This window comes from Lissotriton vulgaris, chromosome 3_1, assembly GCF_964263255.1.
Source record: "Lissotriton vulgaris chromosome 3_1, aLisVul1.2, whole genome shotgun sequence".
Classification (NCBI taxonomy): domain Eukaryota; kingdom Metazoa; phylum Chordata; class Amphibia; order Caudata; family Salamandridae; genus Lissotriton; species Lissotriton vulgaris.
Window position 1 is genome coordinate 281,149,855 of NC_141689.1, and position 17,460 is coordinate 281,167,314.

A 17,460-nucleotide genomic window follows, 5' to 3' on the forward strand; every position below is an offset into this window, starting at 1 on the left:
ATCAGGACCTTTGGTGGGCATATCACTGAAAATACCAGATTTAAAAAAATATTATTGTCTACGGGTGCTCGTGGAAGACAATTCTTACTGACTGGAATCTAGAGAATACTCAAGTGATTCTGGTATTTTACTGACCTCTGCTGGTCGTTTTCCATCAAGACAGTCAAATAGAGGCAGTTGAACAGAAAAAAATGCCCCTAAGCGGAAGCAGAAAAGTCCTAGGGCTGATCTCCAGAGCCCACAATGTACATACACATATAAGTATATGCTAAAGTATATACAAGAGGTCTTGAATGCTCGACCTAAAAACAAGCATAACAGAAAATATTTTAGTAGATGCTTTACTTAGGAGAATAAAGCTTAATGTTTGTGTATGCGAAGGCAGACTATAAAGGTCAAACTAAAAACAAGCCAAGCATGTGTTAATTGTTGTCAACATGCAGATTCAACTATATCTTAATTTACATATAGGTGTATCAGTGTAAATAGACATATCTGAGGACTAGCCAAGTGAAGCAACCCTTAGAATGTATAAAGAATGTTTAGGATACTGTTCAGCTGTAGTAGCAATACATTATTAATCATTACAAAACTGAATTATAAATACACAGTAGCTGGCTACTGTATGCAGTTAACAGCTGCGCCAGGGACAGACATTGCGCCGGGGTGCGACCGAATCAGACGAGTACGCAGATCAGACAGCCTCGGCACACGCCGGGGGCCGTCTGACGCATGGAAAAGGTTAAAGAATGCAAGGCTAGTTTATAAGGATAAAAGTGACACTTGTGCTGTAATTTATACAGCGTGCTAATTTTTCACATCAAATTCAAGGTGAAAAAGTATACTGCGCAAGTTCACCATGTTACTCACTCTAGAAGTACATAGTGAGGCAAAGCATATAGAATTGTAGGGTGCAATAAGGTTGTTAAGTCATTTGAGCTTTGATTCTTGAAGCTCAATTCAAAGTGCTTACTGGTTCAGAGAAACATGGTAGGTTGCAGTCCTGTGCGTGTGCTGGTGGTAGGATTACACTACTGCCACCACTTACCATTTACAATGAACGCATGCCTATCATGACAGTGGCTGCCTTGGAGGTGGAAAAAGGTGGCTGCAGAAGCTGCAGCCGCCTTTACCAGCAAAGAAGTAAGCAAACAACACAAATTATTCAACTAGGAATTCACCTACCTGCTAATCCTACAAAACTCGGAAGAAACTCAATGGAATCACTGAGGCTATGCTAAGAATACTCCTACAACCGTCAAAATCTATAGGTTTGACCCAAAACACAGGGTATTTATGAACTCTCTCCCCCAAAAAATAATAGAATTTATATATTTATATTGTAATCGAGACCACAGGCTTGTGTTCGAAATGAGTCATCCTGACATGCTAAAGCAATAAACTGATTAATTGCATCTTCAACTGGAGTCTGTGCCCTTGTTTGGCCTGCTGCGGTCGTTCACTGGGAACCTGGAGATAGATAGATACAAATGGTTCACTCAGGTCAGCTACGGTCTTGAAAGTTTCGTGCTACAGCCAGAACAGCTGAACGGAATTACACCAAATTTGGCAGCGAGATGGCTCTTGGCCCAGAAAGCCCACTTCTTCAAAATGGTGTAAATCCGTTCAGCAGTTTTTTGAGCTATTTAAGGATTTACAGATATCGATATTTGAGAATTGCGAGATCTGATTGGCTGAGTCCTCCCGAGCACAAGCTTGCCTCTGATTGGCTGCCAACACTTCAAACCAGGCAGTGTTGGGCCGCATGGTCCCCTCCTCAAATTAAAATATTTTAAATAATGGCTAAGCCTAAGGGGATGGGGTCCCCAAGGCAAATAGTGGCCCAGAGACCCCCTCCCTGTAAATATTTAAATAAGAAGAGGCCATGCCCTGGGTTTGGGGTCCCCAGGGCCGTAATTGGACCAAGGAAGAGGGGCCACACGGTCCCCCTCCTCTGTAAATATTTAAAGAAGAGGCCAGGCTCCGGGGAATAGGGTCCCGGGGCCAAAATAGGCCAAGAGAGGGTTGGACGCGCGGCTTCCTTCCCGTTTTTTATCCCAACTTTTATTTTTAAAAGGAGGGTCAGGCCCTGGAGGTTGGGGTCCTCAGGGCCCCAAAAATACTAAAAGAAAGGTGGGAGGGGGGCACACAGCACTTCTAAAAAGATTTTTTTGTTTAAAGCCTGCAGCTGCCTGGAGGCCCCGCCCTCTCCCTGCACCACTCTGTAAACACACCCCCCTGGAGCATTCTAAGTTGGGGGATTAAGTCCCCTTGAATACTGAGGGTCCCTGGGGGCCAACTAGCCCACCAGGTTCCTCCAGTAAGCGCCAGAGAGCTGGATTGCAGAGAGGTGGTCCGAGACCACGCCCCTTTTTACACCACTCTGCAAATGCGTCTGTTGGGGCGATGAGGACCTCAGGACACAAGTGGACTTCAGCCCCCAAGCAGAGTTCTTAGCATTTACAAAAACATAGAAATTCCCTGAAAAACAACACAGGTTTTAGGGACGTTATAGTTAGAAATTAGCATTAAAAAACCATAGAAATTCACTGAAAAAAAACCATAGGATTCAGGGACGTTCTAGTTAGACATTTCACTCGTATAAAACCAGAGAAAAATCGGCCATTATAGTTAGTAGAGCTACCTATAACTCGCGCCCCCGCAATGCGCTGCCGATGACATCACATATTACATCACTCATGACATGGTCAGTGAAATCACTGATGACATCTCAAATTACATCACTGATGACATCCACGTGATCCTCTGATGCACCCCCTCACAGCCTAATATAACTTTACATACACCCACTCAGACTGCCATTCTCAAAACCATAGACACACAAATACCAGATACTACATGCTAGCTCACTGATTCCTAGGTCTACACACACATCCAGTCACTCACACATGCAGTCCCTCACACATGCAGTCACTTCTCAATACAGCCACTATAATATGCACTCATACACCTGTACAGACACTCACACACCGCTGCTCACCCAGAGATACTTACACAGCTACTTAGTCATGCAAAGAATCAATCACACTCACCTACAGTTACACACACACCACCTCCCACCTCACTTATTCACACAGATACGAACACAAAACTTACTCTCTTATACAAGTCCCTAAACCCTATGTTTTTTTCAATATATATAGTATATAATATCTTCTTGTGAAAAGGAGCAGTTATCTGCCCTTTACAAATATTAGTACAGGGAAATTCCCTTGTTCCTTCCAGGGAAGACGCTTTCACTGCCCTGAAGAAAGTCCAGCACCCTTTAGGGGCAAGAGTGGACTGAAACATGTTGGCACTAAGGTCTTAGGACCCATAATACCCTGACTGACCCTTGTATTTCTGTTTTAATATCCCTGTCAGATCTAAGAATAAAGGGAAACTGATCTGCCAGTGGAGGTTTAATCTTCAATTCCCCCTGACCAATAATATCACTAAGAGCTCCCTGTAATATGGTTGAGCCACCATGACTTTTAGGCATCAGGGTGACCCGATCATGAAGCAGGACACTGATGAGCAAGGATTCGCACGTAACGGGACTTGCTTGTAGTCAGTCCTCTCGACAGAACGTTAATGTACTAACATGTTTGTCTTATTAATATTGCATTTCACGACATGTTAGGTATCTAGAAGAAGCTTGCTTATGTGTTTCTACTAACAATAATCCGCTTGCACTAAAATGGCCGCTGCTACGCGGGAGTTCCTACTGCACATGCGTCTGTCATACTCCTGTGACATGGTGTCTTTCTCGGCTTGGAGGGAAACTTTCGCTTCTGCGCACTAGAACTAAGATGGCTGCTCTGTGTTACAGCATGCATGAAGCTTGCACTGCTGCTGCTTTTGCTATGCTAATTGTTTTGCCTAATCATTAACGCAATACCTAAAATAAAGTAATGGGAATAGAGTAGAGAAGTGGTATACAGTACATTTATTTATTCTGTGTTCTAAAACTGTTTCTTTTCTATATTTTCATGTAACGATAATCTTGGGCCTGGGAGGTGTTATAACTCCATCTTGAAAACCCACACTCTGCATGTCAAACTCCAGAAGGAGCTGAAGTAATTTGACATTGAAGCCATGGCAAGCTTACAGCACACTAGAAGATGCGCCTGGGAATCTAACCTGCTGACCCCAAGCGGAAGAAAATATTGTTAACATTGTATTACTATAAGAACATCCATTGTTGGGTGGAATAAAAATGCATGGGAAAATTAAATTTGATGGGCGGGAACGTCAATAGAATATTCAGATGTAAAAGTTTCATTTTAGTATGGTGTGATGATCTCTCCCCGTCTCTTGCCCAATCAAAATTGGGGAACCTTACACTTGCAACATTGGGAGGGGTGGTACACTGTCCTGGAAAATAGTATAACTAGAGTAGGCTTAGTTAGCAAAATTTGTCCGACTTGTCCGAATAGCTGACCTGTCACTGACCCAACGCACTCGGGAGCAGAGGTGCTGGCGAAGCACTCCGTCAGAAGATTTGATAACTCAATCGGGGTTTGGGAACTGGGTGCTGGTGGAGCACTCTAGTTAAAGACTTTGCGACCTTGTTGGGGTTCAACTGTTAGCTGTAGAGAGAGTCTAATGCAGGCGTTTGTCCTTTAGCTGTGGGTGTCGGTTCTAGCCGGAGGTGGTCCTGTCCAGATCCAATTTGGTCCATATTTGTCCCGATTCTGGTTTGCGCCTGTTCTTTTTTGCTGGTACCTGCATCTTGGGATTCTGTCCTTTATCCCAGCCCATGGCCAGGGTTGGTCTTCACACCACTCTAGGTAACTATAATTAGTGTGGGTTTGTCATTATATATTTCCCTCTCTACACCCTTCCTATATTTCAATGCTAATGAATGTTTCTCATTTCATTTCAATTTTAATCATATTCTTGCTGATTGATCAAGTTTTAATTAATGATTTCCCAAAACTTCGAGAGAAACCTGTAGAATGGTACAGACAAGTCAAGAGGTTTGTGAAGGTTTCAAAATGTCTTTTGAAAGATTTAGATGGGTTGTTTGACATTGTCATTCCTGTAGATTTGTGGACAGAATGTAAAGTTGCTGTTGATTGGCCAAGTGATGAGTACCCTAGAGACCCAAAGACAGGAGCCCCCTCAGAAGATGTAATGAAGAAATATAATCAAGTCATACTGTATCTCAAAGGGAAAGTACCTTCCAAAGAAACTGGTTGAACTAGAATAGATAGAACTACCCAGAATAAAGATGAATCTGGGTATGCATATTATGAACGACTGTTACAAGTTTTCAAACAGTACAGTGGTTTGGACAACATTGACATGAAAGACATGACGCATTTCATCTATCTGTTTGTGTCAGGATTAAGGCCAGAAATTTCACAATGGATTAAAGATCCTAAAATTTGTTGGCAGGCCAAGGCGATCGACGAAATTCTTAAATATGCAAAATACTGTGAAGATGAACTTGACAAACAAAAAGAAATAAAGGAAAAGGTAATGTGGGCACAAGTAAAATTAGCAGAGCAACAGGAACTCCAGTTAAGTCAAATGAACAATAACCAGACTCAAAGTGATGGTAATGGGGGTAAGCCAAGGGGAAAGTTCAATAGAGAGGTTCCCTTGTGACGGGTGTGGCAAGTTGGGGCACTAGAAGAATGAGGGTAAGGCTGTACAAAATAACACTGTCCAAACTAATGATTTGGATCCACAGTCGCAGAGGTGCCACGGAAGCAACAGCAGCAGGTAATACAAAACCAGTTACACCTTGCGCCTATGCCAAATTTTAGGAGCAAAGAACACTAAAGTGTGGATACCACAAATTGGGAGAGAAGTGGAAATAGAGACGCAGTGACATCACAGTTTCTGTTGAGCGACACATTTTTCGAGGAGGAGACATACTGACGGTGCCTGGGAGGGGAGGACAAGGAGTGCGTACTTGGCGCCTCCTTGCCGGTAGATCAGTCAGGTCCATACATTGAAGGAAGGGTTGAAGGAAATGATGTCACCTTTCTATTGGACACTGGTGCTACCCGTTCTACTGTGCGAACAGCAGACGTTCAAAACCTACCCCTCTCGGGAGAAGCGATCCAAGTAGTGGGCGTTTCTAATTAACAAATTAGTACCCCAATCACAGAACCAATGGAAGTTAGAATAGGTCATTTTAAAGAAATCCAAACATTTGTCGTTTGCAATTCTAGCCCAGCAAACCTGTTAGGCAGAGACTTGTTGTGCAAAATGAATTGCACCATCTTTTGTACCCCAAGTGGTGTTGAAATTCAAACCCCAGATGAAGACGGAATCTATAAATTAATGTTAGCAAAACAAACTGAAAATAAAAAGTTAACCGTAGAGGACCTACCAGAAGAATTACAGCATACCGTGAATCCTAATGTGGGGGATTTTACAGGAAAAGATGTAGAGTTAATGGCAAATGTCGATCCAATTAAAGTGACGATAAAAGAAGGTGCAGTTTACCCAAATATTCGACAGTACAAAATGAGCCCAGAAATAAAAGCAGGTGTTGCGGCAGAAATAAAGCGTTTGGTTGAAACAGGCATTTTACATGAAAGAATGAGCAGTCCATGTAATTCGCCCATAATTGGCATAAAGAAACCGAGCGGGAAGTACAGGGTCGTACAGGACCTCCGCAAAATTAATAAGATTGTTGTCCCATGCTGTCCAGTTGTGCCAAATCCTGCAGTGATTCTGTATCAGATACCATGGGAAGCTGGATGGTTCACCGGAATAGATTTAGGACACGCATTTTTCTCAATTCCATTACCCCCAGATAGCAAATTTATTTTTTCTTTTGAATTCGACGGTCATGTGTACGTCTGGAACCGCGTTCCTCAGGGGTATACAGAGAGTCCATTGATTTTTAATCAGATATTGAAAAAGTGCCTTGAATCTTTGGTACTGCCCGGACAGTCAGTCCAGGTCCAGTATATAGACGACCTATTGGTGACGTCTAAAACTCGAAATGACTGTTGTTGATACCATTGCTTTACTGAATCATTTGGGCGAAGGAGGACAAAGTGTCACCTGAAAAGTTGCAATTTTGCACCACATCGGTAAAATATCTAGGGCACCAGACAGAAAGAGGTGTCAGAAGGGTTACCTCAGAAAGAATCAGAATAATCAAAAACAAGAATCTACCTCAAACCCAGAAAGAGATCAGAATGTTTCTTGGAGTTGTAGGTTCTTGAAGGCAATGGATTTTGGGATTTGCAGTCCAAGCAAAACCATTGATACAAATGACAAAGAAGAGAGCAACGGACCCAGTAGAATGGGATGACGAAAGCATGACTGCCTTCTTGAAATTACGACAACGTTTGTGTACAGCTCCAGCATTAGGGATGCCTGACTATTCAAAAGATTTTGCACTATTCTGTGATACACAAGATAATTGTGCACTTTCAGTTCTGACCCACACTCACGGTCTAATGAGACGTCCTGGGACATATTTTTCTTCTACATTGGATCCAGTAGCATCTGCATTGCCAGGATGCCTGAAAGCAGTAGCTGCAACCTGCATGAGCCTTGAGCAGAGTGAGTCCATTATTATGGGACATCCAGTGACTGTGTATGTTCCACATGCAGTTGTTATTTTGTTAACAAGGACCAAGACTCAGTACCTAACTCCTAGTCGGCTGACTAAGTATGAGCGAATCATTGTAGGTGCAGGAAATGTAACCATTGCCAGGTGTAATATTCTGAACCCAGCAACCCTGCTACCGGATTCACACTTTGAAGAAGTGAAGGGAGAAGTCGAACTGGATTGTATCGACCTGACTGAATACCGTACAAAACCACGCCCAGACATAAGAGAAGAGCCATTAATAAATTCTGAATATGAGCTATTTGTGGATGACTCGTATATGAGACATGAGGAAGGAGGTTTGAGTGCCGCCTATGCAGTATGCACATTGGGAGGTCCAGTTGAAGCATCCTATTTACCTGGAATGAAGGTAATCCTGAGGAGGACCAGATAGGGAAAGATAAAAATACGCAGATAAAAATACCCAGACAATCGACACTTCACCAAGAACTCCAGAGTCTGAAGAGGGACAGATAGGTATTAGGGCGGAAGCTCAGGCAGAAGAAAATCAAGGGTTCAAAGAGCTTGAGCAGGGCCAGATAGGAGTAGAAAAATGTGTTAAGGAGGAAGTAGGTGAATCAAACCAAAGTCAAATTCAACAAATACCTGAACAAGGACAGATTAGTGCCAGGCAGAAGAAACTGAAATAAGACCTGGACCAAGTCAGACAGAGAGGGATACGGAGGATAACATTGAAATAGATGTGCCACAACTGAATGAAAATAAGAGCACTGGAAGAAGGTCAGAGCACAGTGCCAGCTAAGAGGCTCAGAAAAGGAGACAAGTGGACTAGGTTTGTCAAAAGACTGAGATTTCGTCTAAAAACAATAAATGAAGAACCAGAACAAGTAAATGAAATAAGTCAAGCTGAACAATCTACAGTACAACCAAGAAGGAGAAGTCCACGACTGAAAAGACTGAATAACAAATTCAGAGGCCCTGAATGGACTTACATCATCCTTGAAGATCTTGAGCACTTAGAAATAAGTGATGACGAATTAATAGCTGATCAGACTGACGGAGAAGTGAGACCCACTTGAAATATTTCACAGGTTAAAAGACTGTAAAAGCTACAAAGAGGGGTTAAGACTCCTTGGTCAGAAATGGCTGATCATACTGTTAATGGAAGACCGAAAAGAATCTGTTTGAAAACATGCTGTAGAATATGCACATGTAGTATAGTAATAGTACTCCTAGTATGGTTAGGACGGACAATAGCCATTCCTTACATAATGAGTAGAGACAAAGAATAACACTAGTGAGCCTGAAACTATAGATACACAAGAGAAAGCACTTAGCATTAAACAATAGAAGGTAGATTTAGAAGCATCAGATGAGGAAGGATTACATTATACTAGAATTAAAAACAGAACTCACTTAAATGTATTTGCAAATCTATTAGTACACTATGTAGAAGCTATGGAAATAGAAGATTGCTATGTGTGTATGAAATTACCTACATCAGTTGCCGAGGGAGTTACGTATCATCATTTACCCCTAACATATGGTATTTCATGTAGTATTTTAGCTAGTTTATTCTATAAGAAAGGACACTTGCAGTATTATTCTAATTCAGATGTGATATTTTCTGAACTTCCTATACGTAGTAACCTGAATCCTGTACATACTAAGAGTGATGTAACACGTTATATGGGTGAATACTTTCCAACTATAGGTACAGTAGAAATAGCTGAAGCACACAAGAATAATTTAACATGCTTATTACGTGAAAAAGAGAAAATATTTTTGAATAAGGTTGAGAAAAGGAGAGAGAATTTCCAAAGAAAGGCAAATGAAAAGAATCCTAAAATTCCTAAATGGGCTGAAAATATAGGGTTCACCCCAAATGGCAAGTCTCATGCTGCTATGTTGCTGGATTTCGAAAGGAAAGGGAAACTCTGTCTCCACAGGGAAAGAACTAGTTATTATAACAATATATTCATTGGTTCCAGTGAATGCGAAAACAGTTATAAGGTAATTGGGGTTGGGGTTTCAAAGATGGAACTGAACCTGTGTTTCCTGGAATGTATTTTGTATGCGGAAACAAGGCTTATTACAAACTGCCAGATCATTGGTATGGAAGCTGTTATTTTGGAATAGTATTCCCAAAGATATATCATGTAAATAAAGTCACTGGGCACAATGAAGAAACTAATGGATTAATACTTATAACACGAGAGATAAAGAAATGGACAAATAAAGTTTTACCAACTTTAACTCTATTGTATAATCCTGTATCTGACCCTTTTCTCCCCTCTCCGTTTCTTTTACCAAAAAAAAAGTTCTGAGACTGCTTGTATTTTCATCTAAAAAAAAAAAAGTAAATTCTTACACACACTAGAAAGGCCCTCACTTAATCGGTTTTAATTGCTATTCAACCTCATTTCTTTAAACGGCATCCTTGTTAGCTATTATAATAATGTCCAGCTTTCTTTCTTTTGACCCTTCTGCCAGACCGCAAACCTTAACTTACAGAGCTATTGCAATTAATACAGACAGACTATGACCAATCAAATAGGATTACTGGCCTCGAAAAATCTTCTCGCCCACTTGCAATTGCGAGTGAAATGGTTATCAGATCGAGCTATTTTTAGCACCAACTAGTCCCATCTGGTGAGTGAACTTAAATTGAAAAGGAGCAGGTGTTCTGTTCATTCAGAAAGTGAATGAGCAAAAAAGATGCCAATAAATCTTGTTTTGATCTTGACACATTTGCAGCCTGTTAAAGTAAAGAGGTCAAATGTCAGTTTGTCTTTTTACTTATTGCTGCTTGGAAAATGGAGATTATTTTTTTCTCTTACTAGAGTTAGAGGTTTTTGTCAAGTGAGATGTCTTAAGATGTCAGGTTTTTTCTCCCTTAACACAACATTTAAATAAATAGCCTGTAAATGAACATTACAAATATTTCAAAATACTTCTGGAATTACTAAAGCATATTTGCTTTGTAATTAAGAAGTGTGGTGAAAAGAGTTAAATAGGAGCAAAACAAATCAGAAAGCTTTACTTGGGGATGCGCAAAGGACATGTATTTGCAGAAGCTCTATTTCCAAACATTATTGTTTGTACACTATATAGTTTTATCAGTAAAACTAACTGCATGTCAGTGGGAAATTGTGTAAAATCTACTGATTTTAAATGACAGTGTGCTACCACTTCATGCTTTAGTTATGTATTTATTAAAAGTGATAGTTTTTAAAACATGATATGAGAAACATTCCTGCCCCGTTCTGATTACAACGCTGTTAATGAACTAAGAGGCAAGTCAGGGGTCATGTCTATCCTATATGTGGCAAGATTTGTATTATATATGGGGAGTAAGTTTAGTCTATTAAAACAAACAAAAGACTTTTTTACTGAAGTCATGCTGAACTCCCATATTTGAAGGTACACTCATATGTTATAATTAGAAAATGGCGGCACAATGAATTAAAATATTAACCAGCGATCACATCATTTGAAACTAGTTTATGGCTTAAGAGCATTACAATTAGGTTGAGTAGATTATTTAAGTCACTAGACCTGCTGGTCTAGTAAAAAAAATTCTGAGTTTTCGAAGCCTGAGATATATTAAGTGCTGCTTATCACTCCGAGAGGGGATCCAAGTGCGAGGGAGGGGGCGGGAGTTATTCTGCTGTTGGGTGCAGTTAGTTGAGCAGGCCGTTTTCGAATTCTTGTAGCGTGAGGGAGGTCCTGAGGCGGAGGCCACTCCAGGTCTTGGCAGCCAGGTTGGAGAAGGAGCGGCCACCTATCCTTCTACGGCGATACCGAGGAGTGAAGAAGAGGGTGGCAGATCACAGCTGTCTGATGGGCTGGTGGAAGTTTAGTCTAGGGTTGAGATAGGCTGGTCCCACGTTGAGATGGGTGCTGCAAGCATGCGTCAGCATTTTGGTCTGACATCTCTTGTGTATGGGAAATCAGTGGAGAGATATAAGGTTGGGGGTGATATGTGCTCACCTCAAGAGGATGAGTCTGGCTGTTGCGTTCTGGATGATTTGTAGTCTGTTTAGATTGTGGGTGGTGATCCCAACGTAGAAGGTGTTGCCATAGGGGGTGTCGGAAATTGTAATCCGGGTGCTTTATAAAGCAATAAACACCTTAAGGCTCTACATATACATAACTGAAATGACATTAAGTAATCCTGAAGTTGAATCCGATTAAAACGTGGATATGCTGAAAATTCGTATCAGCTACAAACACAGCATTGGCCCCCCTCTCAATGGGCTGACACTAAGACCAAGATTCGCCTCCATTGAAATTAGGCAAAGGAGCAAGCTGGTATTAAATAAAAATCGGTTTATTTATTGGGGTCATTTATAAGGTCCACTGGTGAGGAAAGCGCAGAGCGAAATAGCCCTTCCCGTCCTTCAGCTCAGCTCCCTCTGACTCAACATTCTGCATTCCCTCAACATGACCCCACCTAACATTCCATAATAAAACCATATGACATACATAGAATTATATATGGCCACATTCAATTCTATACAAAACTAACATCTTAAAACCAAAAACAGCAGACAGGCAATTTCATGGGGGAAAAATTCAAGGAAAGGAAAAAGGGAGTATTATGCATCAAAAAAATGCAAGTGACATTTTTCGAATTTTTCAAGAATCCCTCACTGGATGACAGGTAAGCAGGTTAACTGTAGAAAATGATTTTTATTAAAATGATGGTGAGCTACAGCTCCGTGCGTGTCCCTCTAACAGCACACGGTGTCCTTTCTGTCACTAAAGTGCTGTTCGTAGCATTTCGAGTGGCTTTGAACACCGTACGAAATTGGACCACATACATGAATGAGACTTTCCCATCCAGTTCTTCGAGCAGATCAACTTAATTAAAGACTTACTCTTTAAAACATTCCTGGCTGAGAGGATCTGTGATTGCTTGGTTCAAACAAGAGCAAGCTAGTGGTGTAATTACACTCTATAAGATAAAGAATAAAAGAAGCGCCATCTTTGGATGTGAAGTAGGGTGCACAGGATAAATTGCGATGTCGCAATAGATTGTCATCGACAAATGATCGTTCCATTCCAAGGGCTCGAATAGATCTTATCCCACCACCCTATACTCCAAATTTGGAGTATGATACTTGTCAGTTTTTTTAAAAGAAACGAAGCCCTCGACACCCACCAAGAGTCTTATAAGTGTGGAAAGCTACGGGCAGGATGACAAAGTGGTGGGCTGCACACCAGGGGTGTATGCAGTGAATGATCTAGGCAAATGAGGGGAGTAAGGAAGGCCATCTACAAGGAGAGGATATAGCGGATGGCTAGCTCTCAGGGGTTCCTTACCCTCGCATGGTGAACTTAACCACACCGAGCCGTGCCCCGGCTGCGCTCAGCTCTGGCTGGAACTCAGCATCCGTGCCGATCGCCTTCACCCCCACCATGGCGGGCACGGCGTACTCGACGTCCTATTTTCTTTTGCAACCGGCCGCACAGGCTCTACTTCCCGGCGGCAGCTTCAGAGACTTCACTGACTGCCTAGTCACGCCGGGTCAGTGAGAGGTGTGCGGAGCGAGCTAAGGGCGGGGCCACGGCACCCGGCAGACATAGCGCAGAGCCAATCGTGGATCCTGAGCAGTCACCGCTCTGTTATCTACGTCAACGTGTTACCCGGACGTGCTTCCTTCCACTGGCCTCCATGTTTGATCCTGGCAAGAGAGAGATTGTTAACGAAAGAGACAAACGAAAGACCGCCTGTGTGAAAAGAAAAGTGAACATATAAGACATGCGCATCCTGGTTATTACAGATAAATGAGTTCATTCCTTTTTTCAGTGTCATCAATGACTTTTAGTTTAACGCAAAGAGATCCAATATAAATGTCGATACTGTAACCGTTTCATGATACAAGTTTCTTTTTTATTACGTTGTCTATACCCCGCTCTACAATAGAGGTCCTTCTTCTATTTTGATTCCTGCCTCTCAGCAGCTTAGCTTTGCGGCACTTGGATCGTTGCCGTAAATCGAGCGTTGCCAGGGCACTGTCAGCTGACGGTAAGCTACAGCTAGGAAGAGCTGTAGGAGGGAGCGCAATAGCAAGATCACTGACTGCACCAGAGGCGAGCAGCGCAAAGCGTGAGTGTGCGGTGCGGGCTGGGGGCACGGAAGGGGCACTGCAGAGACAGCTGTTAACACTGCATGTTGACATGCGCTGCTATGAGAGTATATGTTACCCTGCCAAGGCAGTTGTATGGACTGTCTAGTCTGGCGGGCATTGCGAAGACATTACTGCTGATGAAACAGGCTTTTTAGACATACAGATTCTCAAGGATTGTCAGGCTAAAGAAGGGGCTAAGGCTAGCACTGTTGAGCCAGTGTCACTGAAATAGACTGACATGATAGAGAGGCTGTCACTGGCAGAAAATATCTCCAGGATACATTATAGTTGACGGTTAGCAGCATGTCATCTGTGGCACCGTCTGCTAATCCAGTCTTTTGATCTCACAGCACGTTGCATTCCGGGAAATATATGTCAGTGTTTACATTGAGAAAAATATATCATAGAGTTCCAAAGACCAGCATGTCTTCGGCTGAAAAGCCAGTATTGCTTGGTCTCAAATGACAAGGCACTTAGTAGCAATGTTTGTTCGGAAATATGAGTGCCCATATAACGTGACAGACCACTGCATGTGGTAATAGCTAGTGATATTGCTTAGAGGCAGATATTAAGACCAAGGATGCGAGTGAGAATACTGCTAAAGTACTGACAGCGCACCGTTGGGGCAAGCTGAGATCACACTTCCGAGAGGTAGACCTAATATAATTTTTAGAGACCGTGACCGCACTGCTGAGCTACTAATTGTATTTATTTAGCACTTACTACCCCTGACGAGGCGTTGAAGCTTTTTTCAGCAAGTAGCAAGTAGTAAACTACTCCAGAACCCAAAGGTGGATTAGTAGGAGGAAATATAAATTGTTATTTGGAGCAGTGGGAGTGGTAGACGTGATTCTGTTAGTTGGATTGATAGGATAGAGGATGGATAGAATGGGGAAGGGTTTAGAAAGGATTATTTGAGAGTTCATAGTGGTAAAAGAGGTTTAGGATGAGTTAGCGAGCCTGGTAGTTGAATGAAAATGAGAAACGATGGATAGAGGATGGAAGAGGTTGGAAAGAGTTGTTTGGAATTTCATTGTAGTAAAACAGGTTAGAATGTGTCAGGGAGTGCAGATAAAGGATATTTTGGAAGATGAATAGGATGAGTCATATAGTGGTGATTTGATGAGGTTTGGGGAGGTTCATTAAAAAAATATGTTTTCTTTTCTGCAGTGGGAGCAAAATAAAAATTTAGCCACAGGGCCATGCAAAAGAGGAATATATACATAGTGATTTGAACATGATACTCATGGAAACTCAGAACTAAAGCTGTACTGGATAAAGTCTCATATGTACATAAATGGATAAATATTTACAAACTCAGGCTGTCTATTTTTGCTGTAAATAAAGTTTTTTTTTAAATATATAAACTTCAGCTTCTGTCTTTGGGACTCTCTTTCTGTCCAAAAAGTAATTTTAAGTATGTTCAATCTCGTATTGACATTTTTAAATTTATCAGAAAGTTGCAATCAGTTTAGTTCCATAAGCTAAAGAAAGCAAACTCTAAAGCTACATCTATTTCTGCAGTCAACCAACTAAGTTCTTTGTTTCAGGTAGCTGATGTCAGTACGCTGTGCACAGCAAATGTTCTAGCTGATTTGAATGAGGATGTTGTTCTCAATACACTGGATGATTTGCTGAGTATGGGTATTTCTAGCTTAGCGCTGCTCTTACTCCTTTTCGCCCACCATCCACATTTATGCCGATTATGGCAAGGGATGCCATAGACATTTTTGTGGATTGTGTTATTAGTGACCTTAAAACCCTCCACAGAAAATGTATTTATACAAATAGGAAGGGCCAATATAGGGAGCAACAATATTCCCGCCTGATGGATAAATTGGATAAAGAAAAGAACATTGTAATTAACAAGGCCGATAAAGGCGGGAACATTGTTCTTTGGCCCCGTGATGCATACCTTGAGGAAGCTAGAAAACAGCTTAATGATGTTATGTGCTATAAGCAGGTAGCTTTCCCAATCTTACTAAAGGTTAAAGATCAAATATTTAAAGAATTGTCACAGTGGAAAAGAGAATGTCTAATAGACAAGGACGAGTACAATTTCCTAAGAACGGATTACCCTATCACTCCAACCTTATGTTTACTCCCTAAGGTGCACAAGCAAGTTACCCCAGTACCAGGACGTCCAATTATCTCCGCCCAAGGTAGCCTGCTAGAGTCAATGTCCAAATACATCGATTTTTTTCCTCCCTGATTATGTCTCTAATCTGCCTTCATTTATCAGAGACACAGGCCATTTTTTGGAGAAACTTAAAGAAGTGGTATGGGAGGATGGCTATCATTTGTTAGTGATGGACATCTGTTCCCTATACACTAGCATAAACCACCAGGATGGTTTGAATGCTATTAAGCACTTTTTGTCTGACAGAAACATTTGCTACAACAAACACAACAAAATGTTGCTCCGCATGACGGAATTATGTCTAACTAATAATTTCTTTATTTTTAATAAGTAACTTTATCATCACCTCCGGTGTGTCGCAATGGGGGCGTGCTTCTCTCCTGGCTATGCGTGCTTGCACGTTGGCTGGTGGGAGAAGCACGTCCTCTTGCAGACGCACGCGGATGACGTTTCTAAACGTGTCATCAGATGGTGGAGGTTCATCGATGACGTGTTCGTCATATGGAAGGGCTCAAAGGAGTCTGCATATGAGTTTGTCAACAAACTTAACATCAACTCTCTTAATTTGGAGTTTACAGCGCAGGTTAGCGACAGTAGGGTGGAATTTTTGGACGTTGAAATCTTTGTGGAGAATTATACCATTTGTACTAAGTTACATCGCAAATGTACAGCTGGGAATTCTATTCTCCATGCCAGCAGTGCTCACCCCAAACACCTTATTAGGGGCATCCCCTATGGGGAATTTCTGCGTATTCAAAGGATTTGTAGCAGGAAAGAGGACTTAGACATTTGTCTAGAAGAATCCAAGGAGAGATTTATGGCCCGAGGATACAATCCGAAGGATTTACAAGCAGCCCTTGATAATTTAAAGAAGGGTAATCTTTCAAATGATAGTGTCACGCCGGATGAGGCTCTTGAACAGACAAGTGTAAAGCCCACAGTGAGACTGATTACTACTTTTAGTAATCAGGATCTGGCAATTAGGAAAATTGTTAGTAGACATTGGCCCATCCTGCATACTGACATCACACTATCCCCCGAGCTTTTAAACCAACCCACTATCACATTCAGGAGAGCACTCTCAATGCGGGATGCTTTGGTAAAAACTAGTCCTGAAGTGACCAATCCGTAAAATTAGTTGACAGATAAGAAAGGTTTTGTAAAGTGTACTTCATGTAGGGCATGTAAGTTTGGGGTCAATAAACAATTTTTTGTGGACCCCTTTTCTAACTTGCCTAACAAAATAAATGGTTATTACACATTCAAAATAGAATATGCGGTCTATATATTAGAGTGCACCTGTCAACTTGTCTATGTCGGTAGTACAAAACTCCCTGTTTTTAATTGGATCCTCCAGCACTTGCGGGCAATCGTTAACTCGGACCCAACTTACCCGGTTTCCCGCCATTTTAAACTAGTACATCAGAATAAACTGGAGGATCTTAAATACTATGTTATTGATTCTGTCCCTTAATCCATCCGTGGTGGTAATAGGGAGAAAAGAGTACGCCAATTGGAGAGTCAATACATAGTTCGACTTAACACTAAAATACCGCATGGACTTAATACAGGGGAAGATTTGGTTCACTTTTTATAAATAGTTGGTTGTTTGGATCTGCTATACATAATTAGAT

The 17,460-nt window shown here is 41.6% G+C and overlaps 2 protein-coding genes across 5 annotated transcripts in view; one reads left to right on the plus strand and one right to left on the minus strand.

Moving 5' to 3' along the window:
* TXNL1 (thioredoxin like 1) overlaps window positions 1–13,228 on the minus strand; it is a 117,212-nt gene extending 103,984 nt beyond the window's left edge. Inside the window, exon 1 of the mRNA XM_086960435.1 lies at window positions 12,878–13,228. Within this exon, the coding sequence (XP_086816561.1) occupies window positions 12,878–12,975 (98 nt within the window). The 5' untranslated portion in view covers window positions 12,976–13,228. The remainder of the gene's footprint in view (window positions 1–12,877) is intronic.
* Window positions 13,229–13,552: 324 nt separating this feature from the next.
* The window catches only part of WDR7 (WD repeat domain 7), a 1,275,554-nt gene continuing 1,271,646 nt past the window's right edge, over window positions 13,553–17,460 (plus strand). For all 4 annotated transcript variants that reach the window (XM_086960437.1, XM_086960439.1, XM_086960436.1 and 1 more), the window contains exon 1: window positions 13,553–13,664. The gene's annotated coding sequence lies outside the window, so the exon portion shown is untranslated. The remainder of the gene's footprint in view (window positions 13,665–17,460) is intronic.